The 25,749-nt window shown below is 43.4% G+C and overlaps 1 protein-coding gene across 2 annotated transcripts in view; it reads right to left on the bottom strand.

Moving 5' to 3' along the window:
* The window catches only part of TBL3 (transducin beta like 3), a 57,503-nt gene that overhangs the window by 7,198 nt on the left and 24,556 nt on the right, over positions 1–25,749 (bottom strand). For both annotated transcript variants that reach the window (XM_070760954.1, XM_070760956.1), the window contains exons 13-18: positions 23,529–23,632; positions 18,660–18,825; positions 15,388–15,618; positions 13,422–13,492; positions 7,655–7,811; positions 1,312–1,370 (exon numbers count right to left, since the gene is read on the bottom strand). In XM_070760954.1, the coding sequence (XP_070617055.1) occupies positions 1,312–1,370; positions 7,655–7,811; positions 13,422–13,492; positions 15,388–15,618; positions 18,660–18,825; positions 23,529–23,632 (788 nt within the window). The remainder of the gene's footprint in view (positions 1–1,311; positions 1,371–7,654; positions 7,812–13,421; positions 13,493–15,387; positions 15,619–18,659; positions 18,826–23,528; positions 23,633–25,749) is intronic.

The raw sequence follows: 25,749 nt of genomic DNA, 5'->3' as shown, positions 1-25,749 counted from the left end.
ACAATCCAATTGTGCTAGGACTATTCTTGACGTGTCAGCTGGGAATTATGGAGGTGGCCACAGCATTCAGGGCCAACGATAGGACCCTTTTAGGGAGCCACTTGCCGGGGCAGGGGAAGAATTGCTGACAAGCTGCCAGACATGAAAATTGTTCAACTGGGGTTTTTTTTTAGCTGAAGCTTCCTAGTCCAAATATAGATTCCTTCATAGCAGGCAAATGAATTAAGACACTTTATGCAAATTCAAACTTTTCATAATCTTATTTGCAATCTTGTACACTATATTTATTCCAGTTAATTAAGCAATATATTAGAAAGCAATTAGATGCCACCATGCATTTGGAAATATGCAATTTGGAAACTTATCTAAATAATCATTCAAAATAAATATACACAACACGTCAGATTCCCAAAACAAATTTTGAGACTTCTCTTTGCAGTTACATCTTTTCCAAAATAGCTAAAAGCAAAGCGCAGATATTCATTCAGAAAGCTAACTACAGTGATACCTCGTCTTACAAACCCCTCTTCTTACGAACTTTTCGTGATACGAACTCGGTGGTTTTTTTGCCTCTTCTTCCGAACTATTTTCACCTTACGAACCTAAGCCACCGCCACCGAGATGCCCCGTCTCTGGACCTCCATTGCCAGCCGAAGCGCTGGGATTTCCCTGAGCCTCCCCTCCCTGGGAAACCCCACCTCCGGACTTCCGTTGCCAGCCGAAGCGCTGGGATTTCCCTGAGCCTCCCCTCCCTGGGAAACCCCACCTCCAGACTTCCGTTGCCAGCCGAAGCGCTGGGATTTCCCTGAGCCTCCCCTCCCTGGGAAACCCCACCTCCAGACTTCCGTTGCCAGCCGAAGCACTGGGATTTCCCTGAGCCGAAGCGCCCGTTCTTGCATTGCTGGGATTTCCCTGCAGCTCCCCTCACTGGGATTCCCTTCGTTTTTGCCGGCGCTGCTTTGAATCCCAGCGAGGGGAGGCTCAGGAGAATCCCAGCAATGTAAGAACGGGCACTTCGGCTGGCAATGGAAGTTCGGAGGCGGGGATTCCCAGCGGCGCAAGGCAAAAGGGGTGACTTTTGGGATGGGGTTGCACGCATTATTTGCCTTTACATTGATTCCTATGGGGAAAATTGCTTTGTCTTACGAACTTTTCTTCTTACGAACCTGGTCACGGAACGAATTAAGTTTGTAAGACGAGGTATCACTGTATGTAACTTTATAGAGTCAACTCAAAGAAAAGCACAGCTCTTGCACACCAGCTGGGAGACGCCAGAAGGAAACAGGCTGAAATGCTGCCTGGGGTACTCACTTCAGGATCTGTTCTTCTTGCTCTGCTCGCTCTTCTTCGAGTTCTGTTTGAGTGACATCCTTTGAACAGACAGAGACATGAAACACAAATAGAAAAATCGCCAAATGGAGCGGTTAGTGCTTCAGAAGAGAATAAAACCTTTGAACCTGCCAGCTTTTGGGAACCAAAGCAACAGCCATGCATAGCACACAATATTGTTTCAAACTGTTGGGGCCCATAGCCATGAAAAGGTGCAATCGCATTAATTTGTCAATAATGCCAATTATTCTGAGTCCAGAGTAAAATTATTTTAGGAACCTTTTAGAATATATTAGAAGTGACTTTATGTTTTTAAATCTAAAACCTATCAGGAAAGACTTAATGAACTCAATCTCTATAGTCTGGAGCAGTGTTTCCCAACCTTGGCAACATGAAGATATTTGGACTTCAACTCCCAGAATTCCCCAGCCAGTGGATGCTGGCTGGGGAATTCTGGGAGTTGAAGTCCAAATATCTTCATGTTGCCACGGTTGGGAGACACTGGTCTGGAAGACAGAAGGAAAAGGGGGGCCATGATCGAAACATTTAAATATGTGAAAGGGTTAAACAAGGTTCAGGAGAGAAGTGTTTTTAATAGGAAATGGAACACAAGAACAAGGGGACACAATCTGAGGTTAGTTGGGGGAAAGATCAGAAGCAACATGAGAAAATATTTTTTTACTGAAAGAGTAGTAGATGCTTGGAACAAACTTCCAGCAGACATGGTTGGTAAATCTACAGGTACTGAATTTAAACAAGCCTGGGATAAACATATATCCATCCTAAGATAAAATACAGGAAATAGTATAAGGGCAGACTAGATGGACCATGAGGTCTTTTTCTGCGGTCAGTCTTCTATGTTTGGATGGCTTTGGAAGGAAAGCAACAGACCACAGGACTGTCCAATAGACAGGGAACATGGGGCAACTCCCTCCCCCCCTTTCCCCCTCCTTCAGCTGCAATGCCACCAGTAACTTCCCTCTCCCGTGGGTCTCTGGCCGACCCAGAGCCTCAGGTAGGGATGGGGTTTGAACACTTTACCCCTTTAGGGTTCTACTCTGCAGAAGGTGGAAGGAAGCTGGGAAGGCAGCGTCTTCTCTTAATCGCTGTTCTTCCTCTTGCTTGTAGAAAGCAACACAAGTACAATTTTTACTGGACAAATGTAACATAATGATTTGAGCCATTTGGTTATTGCCCAAGTATCCCATTAGGGAGGCCTGGAAAGAATCTGGATATTGCTTATTTGTTTCATAATTTTGTGGACGTATTTCCTGGGTGGAAGCAACGATTCTTCTTCCCTCTCTTGGAAGGCTGCTTGATCTTGAATCTCTCCATTCATCTCTGGAATGCTCTAAAATGAGATGCCCACAGGCTGCACAGACTCTTCTACATTTGATTAATTTGGAATTGGATTCAGGAGAAAATGTCTGTCAATCCTCATTTTCTCTTCAGCAGCCTCAGAAGACAACAGTTTCTCAACCACCCAAAGTTACTCAACAGATTTGGGGCTGAAATATAAAAATCCCTCTTTTAAAAATTACCTTAGAAATCTAAGAATATATTGACTGACTAAAACATGCTCAACAGCATGGATGTTTTATATAAAAAGGTTCAATTTTTAATGAATTTATTATTTACTTTTTAAAAAATGACATATTACCTACCATTCAGGAGATTTGCTGGTAGGTTATAATCCAATTCATTACATATCTATTAAAATGTATCTAACTAATTATGTGATGATGTCTTTTAATATTTTTCCTATAGTGGTTGGTCTTTAGGCAGCTTGGTCTACGTGATAGCCCCTGGCTGTCTCCAAGTTATATAAGTAATTAAAATGGGTCTTTCCATAAAATACTACTACAATAAGTCTCACTCTGTTTCTGAGAACTGATTTTTGTGCTACCAGACTACAGGGCCAAATTTCCATGCTTCAATTGGTAGAAGTACAGGGGGTGGACAGAAAAATGGAAACACTTGACTTTCTGGCATCATGTTTGAACATGTTCAAATCAATCAAAACTTGACATATTTTAATGTTTTTTTAAAAAAATTCGTTATTTGATCTTTTTTTAAACTACCTTTTTTTTTTAACATAAATTTAAGGAAATTGGTTATAACCTTCTAGAAATGGCAGACCTCTCAGACTTTCAAAGAGGCCAAATTGTTGCTGCTCGAATGGCAGGCGCTAGTGTAACAGAAAGTGCCCGAATGTTTGGCGTTTCAAGAGGTGATGTCTCAAAAGTCATGACTGCTTTTGAAAGAGAAGTCGAAGTTGTCTGAGAGAGACCGTCGGACTCTAAAGCAAATTGTTAAGAGCGGATCGCAAGACCGCAGCTCCTAAAACCACTGCAGAGCTCTATAGACACATATAGAACCCAGTTTCCACAAAAACTGTTCGAAGGGACCTTCACAAATCTGGATTCCACGGAAGAGCTGCAAAGTGTTTCCATTTCTTTGTCCACCCCCTGTACATCTACAGCAGGGATCCCCAAACTTGGCAAGTTTAAGACTTGTGGACTTCAACTTCCAGAATTCTCCAGCCAGCTATGATGGCTGGAGAATTCTGGGAGTTGAAGTCCACAAGTCTTAAACTTGCCAAGTTTGAAGACCTATGATCTACAGCAGTGTTTCCCAACCTTGGCAACTTGAAGATATCTGGACTTCAACTCCCAGAATTCCCTAGCCAGCATTTGCTGGCTGGGGAATTCTGGGAGTTGAAGTCCAAATATCTTTAAGCTGCCAAGGTTGGGAAACACAATGATCTACAGTATAACCATAGAATGACACCAATAAAAGTTTCTGGCAGAATTTGAAAAGCATGCGCGTCTACAAATCAAGTTCAACCTTTTCTTTGCAGTGTTAAAAGTTCTAAATCAGACTAATGTCTATTTCTATTTCCTCCTCTGAAGTTGGAGATAAATCTCTGATCAGGAAGAAAATATGGTATCAAATCCTCTCGGTGGCTATCGACTCTTTTCAAAGTCGAGGAGTCCTAAGTATGGACGCCACACAAGAGGAAACGGTGGAACTAAATAGGGGGAATTTCCGACCAGCCCACTGGACTTTATGATTTTCTTGGATGGGATCCCTCCCGGGGAGGGTCTTGCAGGATCAATTAACAAGTAAATTTTAGTTGCTGTCTCAGTTGCTATCTTAGCACCTATCTAAATCGAACCTTTCAGATAAGCGATTGCACAAAAAGTGCAAAACAATCTATTAGTCACTGCTGGAATGAGAAGATCAACCCTTTCGAGTATTCTAAAACAGTGTTTTTCAACCAGCGTGCCGCGACACACTAGTGTGCCGTGAGACATGATCAGGTGTGCCGCGAAGCTCAGAGAGAGAAAGGAAGCAAGAGAGAAAGAAAGCAAGAGAGAGAGAAAGAAAGCAATAGAGAGAGAGAAAGAGAGGGAGGGAAGGAGAGAGAGAGAAAGACATAGAGGGAGGGAAGGAGAGAGAGAGAAAGACATAGAGGGAGGCAGGGAGGGAGAGAGAAAGAGAGAAAAAAAGAGAGGAAGGAAGAGAAAGAAAGAGGGATGGAGAGAGAAAGAAGGGAGAGAAAGAGGGAGAGAGAAATAGAGCCAAAGGGATGAAGAGAGAATTTTTTTGTCCAAACTTTTTTTAGCCCCCCCCTTCCCCCTGCTCAATGTGCCCCAGGGTTTCGTAAATGTAAAAAATGTGCCGCGGCTCAAAAAAGGTTGAAAATCGCTGTTCTAAAAGGTGGGACATGCACTCAATACAGAGCGATCTCCTTGATGAATTTATGCTATAAAATTTCTCTCTCTTATAAAGCAAAAATAGTAGACTACAGTTGATGAAGTGGCTTCATTAAGTGGATGGTTTAGGGCAGTGTTTCCCAACCTTGGCAACTTGAAGATATTTGGACTTCAACTCCCAGAATTCCCCAGCCAGCGAATGCTGGCTGGGGACTTCTGGGAGTTGAAGTCCAGATATCTTCAAGTTGCCAAGGTTGGGAAACACTGGTTTAGGGTACTTTTAAAAACTTTCTTGTATTTTAAACGGAACTGCTATAAAGCAACAATCCATTCCTGAAACCCTTGGAATAGTACCAGCCTATCCCAAGTACCAAACGCCTTCTATCAATCTGAAGAGATGCAACACTGAAATAAAAATGCTACCTACTATCTCAACTGCCAAGATTCTTCTTGGTAAGAATTGTATTTATATTAAATTTAGAAGCTGGAATGATGCCATTTGTTCTTCCCAGCTCTCTGGTAATCTGCAATCCAAGTGAACACAGGAATATTGAAGAAGGATGGATCTAAAATCTTTTAGGTACACACAATATGGGAAATGTACCAAATTTGTGACAGCTTGCAAAATTAATTCATAGATTTTTAAAATTAAGATTAAAAAGGACTCAACCAAGAAAGCATTGTGTGTGTGTGTGTGTGTGTGTGTGTGTGTATCTATATCTATCTATCTATCTATCTATCTATCTATCTATCTATCTATCTATCTATCTATCTATCTTCGTAGATTTTCACGGGTATATGTAGATTGTTCTGAGTTCGGGTTTTGCCCCGTGTAATATTTTGAGTGTCTATGCGACGTTTCGGTGAAATCACATTCACCATCATCAGGCTGAAGTTATAAGTTTCGTGCTGCTGTAAATATAGTAATCAAAAACTATATCTACAGCAGCACGAAGCTTATAACTTCAGCCTGATGATGGTGAATCACCGAAACGTCGCATAGATACTCAAAATATTACACGGGGCAAAACCCGAACTCAGAACAATCTACATACATACATACATACATACATACATACATACATACATACATACATGTTTTCGTAGATTTTCACGGGTACAGGTATGACGGTCTTGGTATATTCGGGTTTATATATATATATATATGTCACATGTTTATTTGCTGAATTTGAAAATTAAGGGAGACTAGGATAGATCTATTTCGGCCTTATTTTGGCCTCATCAGCTAGCCATACCCACTGGGACTTGAACCTGCAACCTTTGCCTTGTAAGGCAGAGAATTATCCTCTAGGCTACAGTATCCAATCCCTTCAGCTCTGCACCAGGGATATACACACACACACACACACACACACACAATGCTTTCTTGGCTGAGTCCTTTTTAATCTTAATTTTAAAAATCTATGAATATATATATATACTATTCTCTTACCAAATGTTATTACATTCAATCCTTTTCCTGTTTTAATGAACTGTACAAAAGCAAAAAAAATACCTGGACAGAGAATATTTGGGGAAAAGTCAATTTAAAACACTGACATTCAGGAACTATCCTAACAACATAGGTGTGCTTTTGTCCTCTCTGTTGCTGATCTATCTGAGATGGAGTCTCTAGGTGGATTCCTCCCCTGAAGAATCAGGAAGGTAACCGAGGTGACTTCTAGACCCAGAGCTTTGCACAAAAGAAGCAGCAAGCTAAGTAGCCAAGAGTAACACCCAGCAGAGAATGCTGGTTTGCAAAATGCGGCCACGAAAGAACCCTGGTGGAGCAGTGGTTAAAATGTAGATTGCAGGCTGACTCTGCCCACAGCCAGGAATACAATCCCGATCCGAGGTCGGTAAAATGAAGACCCAGATTGTTGGGGGAAACAGGCTAGCATTGTAAAAAGCACAATTGGGTGGTATATAAGTCTAAGTACTATTGCTATATCCTCAAGAAGCAGAATTGGTTTGCATTTGGTTGTATTCATACAATAACACTGAAAAGCTTTTTCAAAGGGACTTTCAAAACTTCAACTGTGCAGAATGCTTTTGGAAATAAAACACTGAGCATATTACGCTAAATGTTTTATCAGTTGCTCTGGCATTTGTTTGTTTCAATTTAAGATTCTGACTCTATATAGGACCAGGCTATATGAGGTTCCATCTAAATATATATATGTGAAACTTTCCAGGTCCTGAGCTCAACCAATCTTTTTCTCTGGTCTTCCATTAACGTCAAGCAAGGCATCACAATAAGATCTGTTCAGTTGTAGCTCTATGTTTGTGGGGAAATGAGGAATTCCGAGACGACTCCAATTTCCAAATTTTAAATCAATGGCACAGATTGATAAACTGATGGGCTTGGCTCCATGAAGAAATGAACGAGTAGCATTGACCAACGTCTTTGAGAAATGGCAGCCCTTTATTACAGATTGAATCAATACTGTGACCGGATCCTTTTCGCTTTTTGTGAAAAATACTTAGTCCTAGGGAAGCTTAATAAGGAGAATGATAAAAATCAAAAATAAGAAAAAAAAGAAGGTAAAGCATATAAGCCAGGCTAGAATTGGCAATTTAAGATCATCCGACTTGGTAGGTTCTACCTTCCACAATAAGACCTTGGAATCTGTGGAGCCGGTCACCACGGTGTCATCCTTCTTGTTGGCCTGCAAGCCCCAAACTTTGTTGTCGTGAGCATCAAAGGTCTTCACACATTCATTGTTTTTGATTGTCCAGAGTTTCATGAGACCATCAGCACCACTTGGGGGAAAGAGAAGCAAGAGTTAAGAAGGACTTGGGGGTTGACCCCCTGGCATTTATAAGCTGGAAAGGAAAATTCACTCAAATAGTTTACCTGTCACAGCAGGTACAGTATTTGGACAGGGAATCTCTGCTCACAGTCATATATGTCCTCATCACCTCGAGGTTCGACTACTGCAATGCTCTCTACATGGGGCTACCTCTGAAAAGTGTTCAGAAACTTCAGATCGTGCAGAATGTGGCCGCGTAAACTATCATGGGCCTCCATAGGTACGGCGATGTTTCGTCAACACTCCGCGGCTTGCATTGGCTGCCAATCAGTTTCTGGTCACAATTCAAAGTGTTGGAAATGACCTATAAAGCCCTACCAGAATACCTATGGGACCACCTTCTGCCGCATGAGTCCCAGAGGCCGATTAGGTCCCACAGAGTTGGCCTTCTCTGGGTCCCGTTGACTAAACAATGTCGCCTGGCGTGACTTAGGGGAAGAGCCTTCTCTGTGGCGGCCCCGGCCCTCTGGAATCAACCCCCCGCAAGATTCGAATTATCCCCATCCTCCTTGCCTTTCGCAAGATGTTGAAGAACCATCTAACTTCTCCCCCCACCCTTCTGACTTAAACATTTGTGATTGGTGTCATTGTGTAGAATTGCTAGGTTTTTTTTTTAGTAATAATGGGTTTTTAATTTACTTTTAAAATTGGATTTGTATTCTATTGTATTACTATTTCTGTTGTGAGCTACTCTGTGTCCTCGGAGAGGGACGGCATACAAATCTAATAAATTATTATTAATTATTATTAATTAAAATAATGGGAGGGGTGGAACTCAGCAAGATTGGAAGAGGAAAAACCAAACAAACCGAAGTAAAACTATCTACAAATGTAGGTAGAAATAAAAAATTCTTCTAACAGGAGCAGTGAGGAAGCCAGGCCAAGGCCAGGGAATCTCCCATGGCTGAGAATTTGTCCGTAATGTTCTTCCTTGTGGAAGAGAGGTGGGCAGGCAGCGTGGGAATTTGAGGCCAGACACTGATTTTGGATGAGAGGGGGTTTCTCCCCACTTCACCCAAAATGTATGTCAGGGAAAGGAGGAATCCTAAATGGGAATCCAAACTCAGTACAGTAAAGATAAATCGCAACAGAATCAACCAAAGAGGAAAAAAAATCCATACGAATCTTGTGACCAGCAGAAATAATAATAATAATAATAATAATAATAATAATAATAATAATAATAATAATAGTAGTAATAATTGTTAGTAGAAGGTACATGGTTGTTAGGGATTGCCATTGTAAACTGCATATTGTACACTTGTACCAAACTTGTACTTAAAGAGTTAATGTGCACTCAAAGAGTTAACTTGTACTTGAAGAGTTAATATTCAAGGCTGTTTCTTCACTTCCTCACTGAAGCTATAAAAGCTCATTAGTCTTCTCAGTCACTTCCTTTTTGCCTGAGAGAGGGGGAGTTGTGTTTACGCTTCGTGCGTATCTTCTTGTATAAGCTTCGTGCTTATTATCTACAGTGGTCCCCCGAGTTTCGCGATCTCGACCATTGCGAAACGCTATACAGTATCGCGATTTTTCAACCCGGAAGTAAAAACACCATCTGCGCATGCGCACCCTTTTTTCTATGGCCACGCATGCGTAGATGGCGCCGGGCAGATCAGCTGCTGGGCGGCTTCCCTGGGTCTTCCCCCTCTTGCTGGCGGGAGGGCGAGCGGCGGGCATCAGCGAGGAGTTTGCGTGGGCGGCGGGGAAACCCCAGCGCCGCTTCCCAGCTGAGTCCTGAAGCCAAACGCGGAAGTTCGCTTCAGGACTCAGCTGGGAAGCGGCGCGAGCGAACGGCGTGGGCGGGCGAAGGGTGGGCGCGCGGGCAGGCAGGCGGCGGACAAGCGGCGGGCGGACAAGCAGCGGGCGCAGCAGCAGCGGCGGGGAAACCCCAATCTTCGGCTCCTCGCTGCTGCGGTGGAAGTAAAAACACCATCTGCGCATGCGCAGATGGTGTTTTTACTTCCGCACCGCTACTTCGCAAAAAACCGATCATCGCGAGGGGTCCTGGAACGGAACCCTCGCGATAATCGGGGGACCACTGTATATTGTATTTTGCTTTGTGCTAATCTTGTAATTGCTCAGTGCGTATTATTCTGTATTTGCTTCGTGCTTATTCTGGATTGTTTATATTTTGTTTAGATGTAAATAATGCTTATTTAACTAAGTCTGTGTCTTGGCTTTATCACACATCCACGCTCTGTTAAAATCCTCTGCTCGGCGTTGGCGAAGGTTTCATAGCCTAACCGAGAGAAGCCAATAATAATAATAATAATAATAATAATAATAATAATAATAATAATAATAATAATAATATATTAGATTTGTATGCCGTCCCTCTCCACAGACTTGGGGCGGCTCACAACAAGAATAGTAACAAAATAACAATGTAACAAATCTAATCTAATATTTAAAAAACATCTAAAAACCCCATCATTAAAACCATACAACATAAGCATACCATACATAAACTATATAAGCCTGGGGGAGGCGTCTCAATTCCCCCATGCCTGGCGATACAGGTCGGTCTTAAGCAATTTACGAAAGACAAGGAGGGTGGGGGCAGTTCTGATCTCCGGGGAGAGTTGATTCCAGAGGGTCGGGGCCGCCACATAGAAGGCTCTTCCCCTGGGGCCCACCAGACAACATTGTTTAGTTGACGGGACCTGGAGAAGGCCGACTCTGTGGGAACTTATCGGCAAAACCTCATCCGACAAAAAAGAGCCGAAAGGGGTCCCAGCCCTTGGCCACCCAGCCTGTGCTATCTGGGATGTCTGAATGGAGGCATCCGAGGAGAGAGACCTTTGGGTGCATCATCACTGGCCCCACTTCTTAGTTGGGGATGTGGGTCAGGCCTGGATCTCTGCACACTCTCCCCCAGGCAGCTCTTTCCTAGAAAGTCATTTTCGGGGAGTCCTGCCCTAAGGGAAACTGCCTGCACAGTCTCAGGACACGTAACACCATGTTACACCAACACTCCGCAGTCTGCATTGGTTGCTGATCAGTTTCTGGTCACAATTCAAAGTGTTGGTTATGACCTATAAAGCCCTTCATGGCACCAGACCAGAATACAGTAATACCTCGTCTTACGAACCTAATTGATTCCAGGGGGAGGTTCGTAAGACGAAAAGTTCGTAAGACGAAACATTGTTTCCCATAGGAAACAATGTAAAATCAATTAATCCGTGCAACGGAAAAAAAAAACCCGCCAAAAAACGCCACCGCCCGGCTGTCACCTTTTGAAACAGCCGAGGGGCTTCCCAGCGTCCTCCTGAACCCAAACGCCAAACCCGAACTTCCGGGTTCGGCATTCGGGAGGCCGCTGAGAAGCCCCCCGGCTGTTTTAAAAGACAACAGCCAGGTGGTGGGGCTTCCCAGCGGCCTCCCGAACGCCGAACCCGGAGGTTCGGCAAAAGTTCTGGTTCGGGAGGCCGCGGGGAAGCCCCGCCGCCCAGCTGTTGTCTTTTAAAACAGCCGGGGGGCGTCTCGGAGGCCTCCCAAACGCCGAACCAGGAAGTTCGGCAAAAGTTCGGGTTCGGGAGGCCGCGGGGAAGCCCCGCCGCCCAGCTGTTGTCTTTTAAAACAGCCGGGGGGCTTCTCGGAGACCTCCCGAACGCCGAACCAGGAAGTTTGGGTTTGGCGTTCGGGTTCAGGAGGACGCTGAGAAGTCCCCCGGCTGTTTCAAAAAGCGACAGCCGGGCGGCGGGGCTTCTCAGTGGAGGCGGGGGCGGGTTCATAAGAAGAAAAAAGTTCGTAAGAAGAGGCAAAAAATTTCTGAACCCCGGGTTCGTATCTCGGGTTGTTCGTAAGATGAGGGGTTCGTATCATGAGGTACCACTGTATTTCCAGGACCGCCTTCTGCCGCATGAACCCCAGCGACCAGTTACGTCCCACAGAGTTGGCCTTCTCCAGGTCCCGTCGACTAAACAATGTCATTTGGCGGGACCCAGGGGAAGAGCCTTCTCTGTGGCGGCCCCGACCCTCTGGAACCAACTCCCCCCAGAGATCAGAATTGCCACCCCCCCCCCCTCGCCTTTCGCAAGCTCCTTAAAACCCACCTCTGTTGTCAGGCATGGGGGAACTGAGATATGCCCTTCCCCCTAGGCCTATACAATTTATGCATGGTATGTTTGTGTGTATGTTTGGGGTTTTTTTAAATTAGGGTTTTTAAAATTATTTTAAATATTAGATTTGTTATATGTTGTTTCACTATTGTTGTTAGCCGCCCCGAGTCTGCGGAGAGGGGCGTCATACAAATCTAATAAATAAATAAATAAGAAACCATGGAAAACCTTGTTCCAAATAGAAACATAGAAACATAGAAGTCTGACGGCAGAAAAAGACCTCATGGTCCATCTAGTCTGCCGTTATACCATTTCCTGTATTTTATCTTACAATGGATATATGTTTATCCCAGGCATGTTTAAATTCAGTTACTGCGGATTTACCAACCACGTCTGCTGGAAGTTTGTTCCAAGGATCTACTACTCTTTCAGTAAAATAATATTTTTTCATCATGTTGCTTTTGATCTTTCCCCCAACTAACTTCAGATTGTGTCCCCTTGTTCTTGTGTTCACTTTCCTATTAAAAACACTTCCCTCCTGAACCTTATTTAACCCTTTAACATATTTAAATGTTTCGATCATGTCCCCCCTTTTCCTTCTGTCCTCCAGACTATACAGATGGAGTTCATTAAGTCTTTCCTGATAAGTTTTATGCTTAAGACCTTCCACCATTCTTGTAGCCTGTCTTTGGACCCGTTCAATTTTGTCAATATCTTTTTGTAGGTGAGGTCTCCAGAACTGAACACAGTCTTCCAAATGTGGTCTCACCAGCGCTCTATATAAGGGGATCACAATCTCCCTCTTCCTGCTTGTTATACCTCTAGCTATGCAGCCAAGCATCCTACTTGCTTTTCCTACTGCCCGACCACACTGCTCACCCATTTTGAGACTGTCAGAAATCACTACCCCTAAATCCTTCTCTTCTGAAGTTTTTGCTAACACAGAACTGCCAATGCAATACTCAGATTGAGGATTCCTTTTCCCCAAGTGCATTATTTTACATTTGGAAACATTAAACTGCAGTTTCCATTGCTTTGACCACTTATGTAGTAAAGCTAAATCATTTGCCATATTACAGACCCCTCCAGGAATATCAACCCTATTGCAAACTTTAGAGTCATCAGCAAATAGGCAAACCTTCCCCTATGTCACTCACAAACATATTAAAAAGAATAGGACCCAGAACAGACCCTTGTGGCACACCGCTTGTAACCTTAGCTATGTGCCACTCTTCTGCTTATCTGACTTTAGAAGGGCTGTTTCTTTTCAACAGCTTTGTTCAGACAGGGGCAGAAACCGGGAATTAGATTCCTGTGCCTGGTGGAATAAAGAACATATATTCTTTTTAACCAGTCAAGAAATCTTCACCTGCAGATAATACTTCAAATATCTTTGCCAATGCAGATTAAGCACCAGCTCTCCAAGCCTTGGAGATGCTGAAGTTCGTTCTGCTACACCAGCCTCAGTAAACAATCTCTTTCTCAGGGGGCCATACCTGGTAAGCACCTGTCCTCCTTCGCTTACAAAGATGACCTTCAACACAGAGGCATCGTGACCTTCGAAAGTCTGATGAGGGAAGGAAAGACGAGAGATGAACATGATATGGACGACTAATTCGTCCAGGCACATAAATAGCTGCACAGATCAGAGAAATGATAAGAAATGTGTAAAAACACTCATTTGTTTCCACGCAAAACAAAATATGTTATTCTAATCGAAGAAAAGCTTAGAACCATCAGTATTCTGGTTTCCAAACAAGGCTGTTAGCTTTCATAACCAAAATTGCTTAACAACTGCCCTGTTGAGCAAGTTAAACAGTTTAGGCAATTGTTTCAAAGTGATGCTAGCACTGAAAAAGTAACTTTATGACCAGTCCTTGCACTTGCAACCATCACAGTGTCACATGGTCATGTGCCCATCATTTGCGCACTTCACAACTGGCTACTGACAAGCAGAATCAATGCTACATTAGCAGTAAAACCACAAATTACGGTCACGTGACATCATATTTAATGACCTGCAATGCCAAGTTAGAACATTTTTTGTGCCTTTCCCCCCTTTGTCTACTATCTACTTCTGCTGTTAATAATAAGACACAACCTCTTAATAAAAGTGATGCTTTGTTCATTTTTGAAACATTTAGTCTTAAACACAGAAGATTGATGGCAGAAAAAGACCGCATGGTCCATCTAATCTGCCCTTATACTATTTCCTGTATTTTATCTTAGGATGGATCGATGTTTATCCCAGGCATGTTTAAATTCTCTTCCTGTGGATTTACCAACCACGTCTGCTGGAAGTTTGTTCCAAGGATCTACTACTCTTTCGGTCAAATCATATTTTCTCATGTTGCTTCTGATCTTTCCCCCAACTAATCTCAGATTGTGCCCCCTTATTCTTGTGTTCCCTTTCCTATTAAAAACACTTCCCCCCCTGAACCTTATTTAACCCTTTAACATATTTCAATGTTTCAATCATGTCCTCCCTTTCCCTTCTGTCCTCCAGACTATACAGATTGAGTTCATTGAGTCTTTCCTGATAAGTTTTATGCTTAAGACCGTCCACCATTTTTGTAGCCCGTCTTTGGACCTGTTCAATTTTATCCATATATTTCATCTGTCATCTGCACCTCTGTAACTGTCTGGTTTGGTGCTGCAACCCAACAGGATCGACACAGACTTCAGAGGATAATCAGAACTGCAGAAAAAGCAATTGCTGCCAACCTGCCTTCCATTGAGGACCTGTATACTGCACGAGTCAAAAAGAGGACGGGGAAAATATTTACTGACCCCTCACATCCTGGACACAAATTGTTTCAACTCCTACCCTTAAAATGTCACTACAGAGCACTGCACACCAAGACAACTAGACACAAGAACAGTTTTTTTCCGAACGCCATCACTCTACTAAACAAATAATTCCCTCAACACTGTCAGACTTTCTACTAAATCTGCACTTCTATTCCACTAGTTTTTCTCATCATTCCTTTCACCCATTTCCACCCATGTTGACTGTATGACTGTAACTTGTTGCTTATATCCTAAGATTTTTATTAATATTGCTTCTTCATTGCTTATTTGACCCCTATGACAATCATTAAGTGTCGTACCACATGATTCTTGACAAATGTATATTTTATTTTATGTACGCTGAGAGCATATGCACCAAGACAAATTCCTTGTGTGTCCAATCACACTTGGCCAATAAAAATTCTATTCTATTCTATTCTATCTTTTTGTAGGTCTTATTCAATAACGAAGGGAACTATTTAGCCTTCTATAATTTTCAATCTCTTTTTTCTGCAGAGCACTTTTTTTAGTGCTTCCAGCCTCTCTCAGAGAAACAGTTTCTAACTTCTTATGGATTATTCCACCCACCCTGGTCAAGAACAATTTTTATTTCTCTACTAGATGGGAAATGCATTAATGTAAGCTGCTAAGTTTTTTGCCCACAAACAATACCTTCAGGCAGCTGAAGTCTTGCAGATCCCAAATTTTCACCGTCCCGTCTGCTGAAGAGGTGGCCAAGACCTGGTCGGCTGGAGAGAACTGCACACACCAGATGCCGCGTTTGTGTCCGGAGAAGACTCCGAGCAGCACGCAATTTTCACAGTCCCACAGCTTGGCTGTCTTGTCTTGGGAGCCTGTGGCAACCAGCTTGTCATTTGGAGACACCGCCACACTATTAACGTCCTGAAAATGAAGAGAGAACAAATGTGTCCACCTGTAAGCTAAAGCAGTGTTTCCCAACCTTGGCAACTTGAAGATATTTGGACTTCAACTCCCAGAATTCCCCAGCCAGCGAACTTCAGATCGTGCAGAATGCAGCTGCGAGAGCAATCATGGGCTTCCCAAGATATGCCCATGTTACACCAACACTCCGCAGTCTGCATTGGTTGCCGATCAGTTTCCGGTCACAATTCAAAGTGTTGGTTATGACCTATAAAGCCCTTCATGGCATCGGACCAGAATATCTCAGGGACCGCCTTCTGCTGCACGAATCCCAGCGACCGGTTAGGTCCCACAGAGTTGGCCTTCTCCGGGTCCCATTGACTAAGCAATGTCATATGGCGGGACCCAGGAGAAGAGCCTTTTCTGTGGCAGCCCCGACTCTCTGGAACCAGCTCCCCCCAGATATCAGAGTTGCCCCCACCCTCCTTGCCTTTCGCAAGCTCCTTAAAACCCACCTCTGTCGTCAGGCATGGGGGAATTGAAATTTCACTTTCCCCTAGGCTTATAGAATTTATACATGGTATGCTTGTATGTATGAGTGGTTCTTTAAATTGGGGTTTTTTACATTATTTTTAATATTAGATTTGTTTTCATTGTCTTTTCATTGTTGTTAGCCGCCCCGAGTCTTCGGAGAGGGGCGGCATACAAATCAAATCAAATCAAATCAAATCAATAAATAAATCTTCAAGTTGCCAAGGTTGGGAAACACTGCGCTAAAGGGACATTTATTATGGCACACATGGCTACGTTCTTCCTTGCAAGATCCCCAGAACCTCAACAGCTCAAGCTCCTCCCAGGTGGGTGTGTTTCACATCACTTCCGGTCCATTTTATGAAATCTGAAATTATTTCACTTATTGGATTTGGCGGTTAAGTGGGAAACTGCTGGTTCTTAGATGTGACTCTGGGCCAGACGCACTCTTCTCAGCTCAACCCACCTCGCCACAGGGTCATTGTTGGGTGAAAAGGTAAACGTAATAAAAGGAGGATAAAAAAAGATCTAATGGTATGTCTGTGTGTATGTCTGCTTAATAACAGGGTTTTTAAAAATGTTTTTAAATTATTAGATTTGTTATGAATTGTTTTATTGCTGTTGTGAGCTGCCCCGAGTCTACGAAGAGGGGCGGCATACAAATCTAATAAATATTATTATTAATAATAAAATTATTATTATTATTATTATTATTATTATTATTATTATTATTATTATTAATTGGATTTGTATCCAGAGACTCCAGAGACGCGGGGCGGCTAACAGCAACATGAAACAGCATATAACAATAATCCAATACTAAAAACAGTTAAAAACCCATTATTATAAAAAACCAAACATACATACAGACATACCATGCATAAAATTGTAAAGGCCTAGGGGGAAAGAGTATCTCAATTCCCCCATGCCTGGCGGCAGAGGTGGGTTTTAAGCAGCTTACGAAAGGCAAGGAGGGTGGGGGCAATTCTGATCTCTGGGGGGAGTTGGTTCCAGAGGGCCAGGGCCGCCACAGAGAATAATAATAATAATAGTAGTAATTAATGAATAAATAACTTATAGCCAAGACACAGATTGCTTTACTTTGATTATGAATCTAATTAGGGTTAGGGTACCCCTCCCTCTACTTATAACATTATTTCTGATCTGATACGATAATAAAGTTTGAGGGGTCCTTATAGGAAAGCAATAAAACAATCTAATCTTTTAAATAGCCATTCCAAAATACGGATTTTGGGCTAGCCATGTGAAAAAGCAAATCGGTTAAAAAGACTTTCCTTTATCCCTTTAGCTTTTTAAAATTCACTTTCTGGCCTAGTGTGATCTGCATGGTAACCCCATTTTGGCTGAGTTCTTCTATTACTCTAATCTAATTTCTACACCACCAGCCCAAAGGTTTTATGGGCACAGCTGCTTCCTGCTCCTGCTGCTTATTTTAAGGATGTATCTGTGGTAAACATGATATCAAGACTTATTCCCACATTTTAAAAATGGTTTGAAATTCCATCTACTGTTTTTAAACCATAGGGCTGATGCTTTTATTTCATCAACAGATTTACTTTTTGTTAAAAAATACAGAACATTTAATGCCAAAATGTAGAAATTCTGGTCTGAAACTAAGCATGACCAGAGTTAAAATGCATAAGGCACACATAATACTGCCTTAAAATTAGTGATGGAAAAAGGATGGAAGGATTCAGGTAGAAGAGTGCAGAGGTGACAGATTTTAAGAACCTAAGAACCTAAGAAGATCACTGCTGAATCAGGCCAAAGCCCATCGAGTCCAGCATTCTGTGTCACACAGTGGCCCACCAATTGTCCATGGGGATCTTGAGTAGAGAGAGAAGGCAAGACCCTCCCTTTCCCTTGACCCCCAACAAATGGTACTCAATGGAATCCTGCCTGCCTCAACCAACATAGAGGCGGCACATGGACATCCGTTTCACTGATACACTTGGCATCCATGAATCTGTCTAATCCTGCCTTGCAGCTATCAAAGCTGATAGGCTGTCATTTTGGCACACACACGAATAGGGCCAGGAAATTAAACATAGAGCGATCAATATATGGAGATCTGTTCACTGCTCATCCTAAACATGACATTCTCCGGATCCAGAAACACCCAGCGAATCCGCAGGTTGCCTTTAGTGAGGCTCTGTTACTGGATTCCGCAGAGCACAGAAACGTCTACCCATCCCACTCCACTTGCCTTTCGCAATCGGCATCTCCATTGGAGAGGAAGTTGGGGTAACGGTTAAGGCGCCGGATTAGAAACCGGGAGTTTGTAAGTTCTAGTCCCACCTTAGGCACAAAGCCAGCTGAGTGACCTTGAATCAGGCAGCATCTTTCAGCCGAGGAAGGAGGCCATAGCAAAACGTGGCAGAAATGGGACCAAAGACCTGTATAGGCTGGTCCAGGCCATGGCTAAAGTCTAGTCTGACTTGAAGACATAACCCTCACAAACCAGCATCCGCCTCCCATCCCCAGCTTTTCAGATCTTCAGGTGGCATTACCTTATCGTGTGCCACTTCTGTTTTTGCGGCCTGTAACACCACGATCTGGTTTTGGTTCTGGTTTTGGTTCTGGTTCTGTTTTTCACTGTCAGTAGGAAATTTGGGAAGAGGCCAGATTTTGATTGTGTGATCTTGGCTGGCTGTGATCAGAAAATTCTCTTTTGTTCTGGAAAAAAAGACAAGGAGTGATAGCGATGTTGATCATCATTACAGTAGTACCTCTAGATACGAGTTATAATTCGTTCCAGAAGGGAGCTCGTATGTCGATCAGCTCGTATCTGGAACAAATGGCTTTAGACTTTGTTTTCCCCGCGGAGATAACCAGAAGCAAGGATTCTTGCGCCACCTAGTGGAAGCTCGGCTCGTATCCCGAATTTGAGCTCGGGTCTGGAACAGAAATTTCGCTCCCGTCGTGGCTCGTAACTTGGAATACTCGCATGTGGAGCAGCTCGTATCTAGAGGTACTACTGTATTTTTCTTGTTTTCTTAACTATCTATCTATCTATCTATCTATCTATCTATCTATCTATCTATCTATCTATCTATCTATTCATTCGATTTTTATGCTGCCCTTCTCCTTAGACTCAGGGTGGCTTACAACATATTAGCAATAGCACTTTTTTAACAGAGCCAGTATATTGCCCCCACAATCCGGGTCCTCGTTTGATCCACCTCGGAAGGATGGAAGGCTGAGTCAACCTTGAGCCGGTGATGAGATTTGAACCGCTGACCTTCAAGATCTACAAGTCAGCTTCAGTGGCCTGCAGTACAGCACTCTACCTACTGCGCCACCCCGGCTCATTGCTCATATTGCTTTTCCTTAAAAATCCCCAGGATTTTTAGGTTAAAAACGAGGCAGGGCAGATATATTAAAGCACCCAGCATCCATATGATTAGGACTGAATATTGCTACAATGATTAAATGCCAGATTGAACGGTGGGCATAAAGCTCTTCCTGGAAGGGGGCAAAGAGCCAGCTCTGCCCCTTCTCTCGCTTGGGGCTAACAGGGAAGCAACCAGGGGCTGGGCTGATCCTTCCCTCCCTCTCTCGACGCCCTGATTTTAAGGCCCTCTCAATGGGATGTATTGTTGATATGGTGTTTTTGGTTCTGAGTGAGATGACTGTGCACACCTGCAACACCCAGCCACCGTACTACAACAGGTAGTTCTTCTGGTGCTTGCTTCCTGTTGAATTAACATGCCTGGCTGGAACCCTGACCACATAAATACACCCCATGGTGTATGGTTTTAATTGCTGGGGTTTTATATATGTTTTTTAATATTGGATTTGTTTTACTGCTATATTGTTTTATTATTGTTGTGAGCCGCCCCGAGTCTTCGGAGAGGGGCGGCATACAAGTCCAATAAATTATTATTATTATTATTATTATTATTATTATTATTATTATTATTATTATTATTATTGATGTTACTGACAAACTCTGTCCCTCCAGATTTTTAAAAATAGCCTTGGAAGCATTGCTATTTATTGTTAATTGAAATTTCCTCCCCGTGACCTGTCAAAACAGGGGTTTGCTTCAAAAGGAAGCCACGCAAAGAATTTCAAAAATGTTCCCGCCTCGTGCATTCTCTTTGTCTTGGCAAAGGAAGACGCTTGATCTATTTCTGCCTTGAAAAAAACCCAGATTGCGATATATGGCCAGAAGATTTCAGGTACACAACACACACCCCTTGAGGAGTAACTGCAGGCCCCTCTCGCTTACACCTGGTGCACCTGCTTTCTGCCAAGAATCTCACCGCTGTCAACGGCTGCTTCCCTGGACCTGAAGCCAGCTCAGAGAAGAACAGGTTCCCTTGCAGTGCAGCAGGTGGAAAGGAGTCCCCAGGAGAAGGGGCTTCCATAAGACATCTGTAGCAGAGGACACCCTCCCCCCAAACACACAGACACGTTTTGCCCCCAATGGGACCAGGGAAGGCTGTTCTGCTCTCCCCAAAAGTGGGAGGGGATCATCGCCTCTAACATTTGTCCCCCTGCACGAATCCCAGCGACCAGTTAGGTCCCACAGAGTTGGCCTTCTCCAGGTCCCATCAGCTAAACAATGTCGCCTGGCGGGACCCAGGGGAAGAGCCTTCTCTGTGGCGGCCCCAACCCTCTGGAACCAGCTCCCCCCAGATATCAGAGTTGCCCCCACCCTCCTTGCCTTTCGTAAGCTCCTCAAAACCCACCTCTGTCGTCAGGCATGGGGGAATTTAAACTTTCCCTTCCCCCTAGGCTTATAGAATTTATACATGGTATGTTTGTATGTATGATTGGTTCTTTTAATTGGGGTTTTTTAGATTATTTTTAATATTAGATTTGTTTACATTGTCTTTTTATTGTTGTTAGCCGCCCCAGGTCTGCGGAGAGGGGCGGCATACAAATCTGATTAATAAATAATAAATTTATTTATTTTATTTATTAATCAGATTTGTATGCCGCCCCTCTCCGCAGACTCAGGGCGGCTCACAGCAATAATAATACAATGTAAACAAATCTAATATTTAAGTTAATTTAAAACCCCAATTTAAAAACCAATCATATATACTAACATACCATGGATAAATTTCATAAGCCTAAGGGGAGGGAAAGTCTCAATTCCCCCATGCCTTTAATTAATTAATAAACTGGTACTAAAAGGAACACAATGTCATTCCTGGAGATCATACATAGAACAAAAACCAAGTCCTCCTCCCTGAATTCATTTGATTAAAGATTAACAAGAGTTGGAAGGGACTTTGTAGGCCATCTAGTCCAACCCCACACCCTACACCATTTCTGACAGATGGAAGTCCAACCTCTTCTTGAAAGTTTCCAATGATGAAGCTCCCACAACTTCTGAAGGCAACTTCTGTTCCGTGGATTGGATTGTTCTCACTGTCAGAAAATTTCTGAGTGGAATCTCTCCTTGATCAGTTTCCACCCATTATTCCTGGTCTGGCCTTTGGGTGCTTTGGAGACTAGCTGGACCCCCTTTCCTCCTCTCTGTGGCAGCCCCTCAAATATTGGAAGACTGCTATCCTGTCTCCCCTGGTCCTTCTCCTCACTAGGCTAGCCGTGCCGAGTACAGTAATCCCTCGCTACTTCATTGTTCATCTTTCGCAGATTTGCAATTTCACAGATTATCAAAGGGGGCTTAAACCCATTAAAAAATTTAAAATCCATTAAAAATTCATAAAATTCTTCTACTCTATTAAAGAAACTGGTAGGATATCACATGTAGTTCCGGCTGAGAAACATTATAGAATGGCTGTTTAATGCAAAGGGTGGGTTTTAAAAGTCCAAATTATTATTATTATTATTATTATTATTATTATTATTATTATTATTATTATTAATTGGATTTGTATGCCGCCCCTCTCCGTAGACTCGGGGTGGCTAACAACAGTAATAAAAAACATCATATAAATCCAATACTAAAACAACTAAAAACCCTTATTGTAAAAACCAAACATCCCTACAAACAAACATAACATGCATAACTTGTAAAGGCCTAGGGGGAAAGAATATCTCAGTTCCCCCATGCCTGATGGCAGAGGTGGGTTTTAAGGAGCTTACGAAAGGCAAGGGGGGTGGGGGCAATTCTAATCTCCAGGGGGAGTTGGTTCCAGAGGGCCGGGACTGCCACAGAGAAGGCTTTTCCCCTGGGCCTCGCCAAACGACATTGTTTGTTTGTTAAATACATACGTGCAGAATGCAGCTGCGAGAGCAATCATGGGCTTCCCCAAATATGCCCATGTTACTCCAACACTCCGCAGTCTGCATTGGTTGCCAATCAGTTTCTGGTCCCAATTCAAAGTGTTGGTTATGACCTATAAAGCTCTTCATGGCTTTGGACCAGAATATCTCCGGGACCGCCTTCTGCCGCACGAATCCCAGCGACCAGTCAAATCCCACAGAGTTGGCCTTCTCCGGGTCCCGTCGACAAAACAATGTTGATTGGTGGGACCCAGGGGAAGAGCCTTCTCTGTGGCGGCTCCGACCCTCTGGAATCAGCTCCCTCCAGAGATTAGAACTGCCCCCACCCTCCTCGCCTTTCGTAAACTTCTTAAAACCCACCTCTGTCGTCATGCATGAGGGAACTGAGACATCTCCCCCTGCCTATGTAGTTTTTGTGCAAGATATGACTGAATGTCTGTTTTTATATTGGGGTTCCTTGCTATTTATGATTTTTTAAATGTACTATTGTTATTTTAGATTCTAATTATTAGATTTGTCATTATGTATTATTTTTATCACTGTTGTGAGCCGCCCCGAGTCTACAGAGAGGGGAGGCATACAAATCTAATTAATAATAATAATAATAATAATAATAATAATAATAATAATAATTACATGTAGTTCCAGCTGAGAAACATTATAGAATGGCTGTTTAATGCAAAGGGTGGGTTTTAAAAGTCCAAATACTGGTTAAATACATTAAAAAAAATCTTTCCTCTACTTCACGGAAATTTGTTTTTCACGGGTGGTCTTGGAACGCATCCCCCGCGAAAAATGAGGGATCACTGTACTTGTCTTCTCCCCAATGCCTGGATGAAAGAGCCAAGCCTGTTAGAGCCAAGCTTCCAGTTCTAGTGGAAGGGTCTGTTTAAGAATCAGGGGGGCACAAATTTGCCCAAGAAGACGCCACTACCCCTTTCTTGGCTTTTCCAGGCTATTGAGCGCTTGATAGTTTGGGATCATGAGCATGGATGAACGCTTGTGCCCCAACCCTCATCGCAGTGTGATTGATGAAGTAGGGCCGCCTGCCGCAGGCCCTGTGCCCTGACCCCACCCCCAGGAAAGGAAAGGCTGCCAGGGCATCCCAGCCATCGTGCACAAGGGACCGTCAACCTCAAGAGCCGAAGAGAGGGAGGGAAGGCTTCTCTTACTTGGAGCAGGCAAGGGCACCCACTTGATGGGTGTGGCCCAGCCCTTGAGCCACACACGACACCTGGCCATCTTCGGTCATTTGCCAAATCCGGAAAGTCTTATCCTGAAAGCAGAAAGGGGTCTTTTGTTTTGTCCTGAATGTCAGAAAAGGCTTGAAAAGATAGCACCGACATCCCAACAGATTATATAAGATGCTGCTTACAGCTTGACAACAGAGAACCAAGTCCCCAATGGACTCTGATGTCCACAGCCCACAACCTCAGCAGCCTTTGGGATGGCAAAATGAATGTCATAACAATACAACGCAAAAATATCACCCATATACCATCATCAACCATGACAACGGACGTACTAAGCTAAGTCCCTTGGGGAATGTTGGTACTGCTGTTACTCTGATATGGCCATAGTTTATTATGGCAAATACCACTGCCGCCACCACATCACCGAGTCCTCGGAGAGGGGCGGCATACAAATCTAAATAATAAATAAATAATAAAATCACCTCATCCTCAGTGAGGTCACACTTCAGGCCACCCTCCAGGGCTATCTATCTATCTATCTATCTATCTATCTATCTATCTATCTATCTATCTATCTATCTATCTATCTATCTATCTATCTATCTATCTATCTATCTATCCTATCCATCTATCTACCTACCTACCTACCTACCTATCTATCTGCCCCCTTAATTCCCAGCCCGTTTTCTTTTGGGGCCCGGAGAACTTGCAGGAACCCCCTTTTCCCCGCTCCTTGAACAGCAGTGGGGGGCCATCGCCCTCCCGTCGGCCTCTGCCAGAGTTGGGCTTTGAAACATGGCTCAGGGGCTGCCTTCTCTCGACACCATATTAAATCTGATCAAGGATGTCATCAGAGTTGATTGTCCATTTGGATTGAAGAAAGGAATATAAGTACTCTTGGGGGTTTTGCCATCTGAACCCAACTTGCCATAGCCATGGGACAACTTGCAGTGGGACAATTCAAGAATATAATAGAATGATTTAAAATACAGTGGTACCTTGTGATACGAACCCCTCATGATACGAACCCTTCGTGATACGAACCCCTTGTGATACGAACCCGGGGTTCGGAAATTTTTTGCCTCTTCTTACGAACTTTTTTCGGCTTACGAACCCACCGCAGATTGCAAAATGGCGCTCCGCTTGGCGCTGCCGCCCGGCTGTCACCTTTTAAAACATCCGGGGGGCTTCTCGGTGTTCTCCCGAACTCGAACCCAAACTTTTCGGATTCGGGAGGCTGCCGAGAAGCGCCGCCGCCCGGCTGTCACCTTCTGAAAGCTCTGCCCATGGAATTCCCTATTGGGATTCCCCACCTCCTTTCCAGCCTCCAGATCGGCCAAAAACGCCGCTGCCGATTGCAAAAATGGCGCTCCACCGAGCGGCACTGCCCGGCTATAACCTTCTGAAACAGCCGGGCGCTTCTCGGCGGCCTCCGGAACCCGAACCCGAACTTCTGGGTTTGGCGTTCGGGAAAACGTCGAGAAGCCCCCCCGGCTGTTTTAAAAGGTGACAGCCGGGCGGCGGCACCCAGGGGAGTGCCATTTTGCGATATTTTTTTCTTTTTGCACACATTAATCGCTTTTACATTGTTTCCTTACAAACTTTTCACCTTACGAACCTACTTCCGGAACCAATTAAGTTCGTAAGATGAGGTATTACTGTAATTTAAAAAGTCAAGATTTTTACAAAATGGATAATTAAGATGCTGAAGTTCAAAGCAACCTGATCATTTGTATACCTTCGACACGGATCATCAGCATCAGCCTTTTGGCTTTCATTTGTTTCACCATATCAACATTTTCCTTTGCCCTCTGTTTATATTACCGTTCAACACCAAGAGAATCTTTTGTACTTATAATCTCCCCTTAATCAGTTAAGTACCCAGTAAACTAAGAAATCCACAGGCATCTGGGCATTTTTAGACAGAAACTAAGAAGACAGATACCTCATTATCCAAATACTAACGGCCGCCGGACTAACATACGCACAACATTGGAAAAAAGAAGGACATTCTGACAAATCTAACCATCATTAGTAAAATTATGGAATGTGCCGAACTAACAAAATTAACAATGGAAATTCAAAACAAAAATGATTCAGAGTTCTACAAGGCCTGGGAGAAATGGTTCAGATGGCTATCCAATTCTAAAGACGATAAAATGAAAAATAATTAAAATCTCTTAATATGAATCAAAATAAA

Source organism: Erythrolamprus reginae, chromosome 9 (genome assembly GCF_031021105.1).
Source record: "Erythrolamprus reginae isolate rEryReg1 chromosome 9, rEryReg1.hap1, whole genome shotgun sequence".
NCBI lineage: Eukaryota > Metazoa > Chordata > Lepidosauria > Squamata > Dipsadidae > Erythrolamprus > Erythrolamprus reginae.
This window is presented reverse-complemented; position numbering and strand designations above follow the sequence as displayed.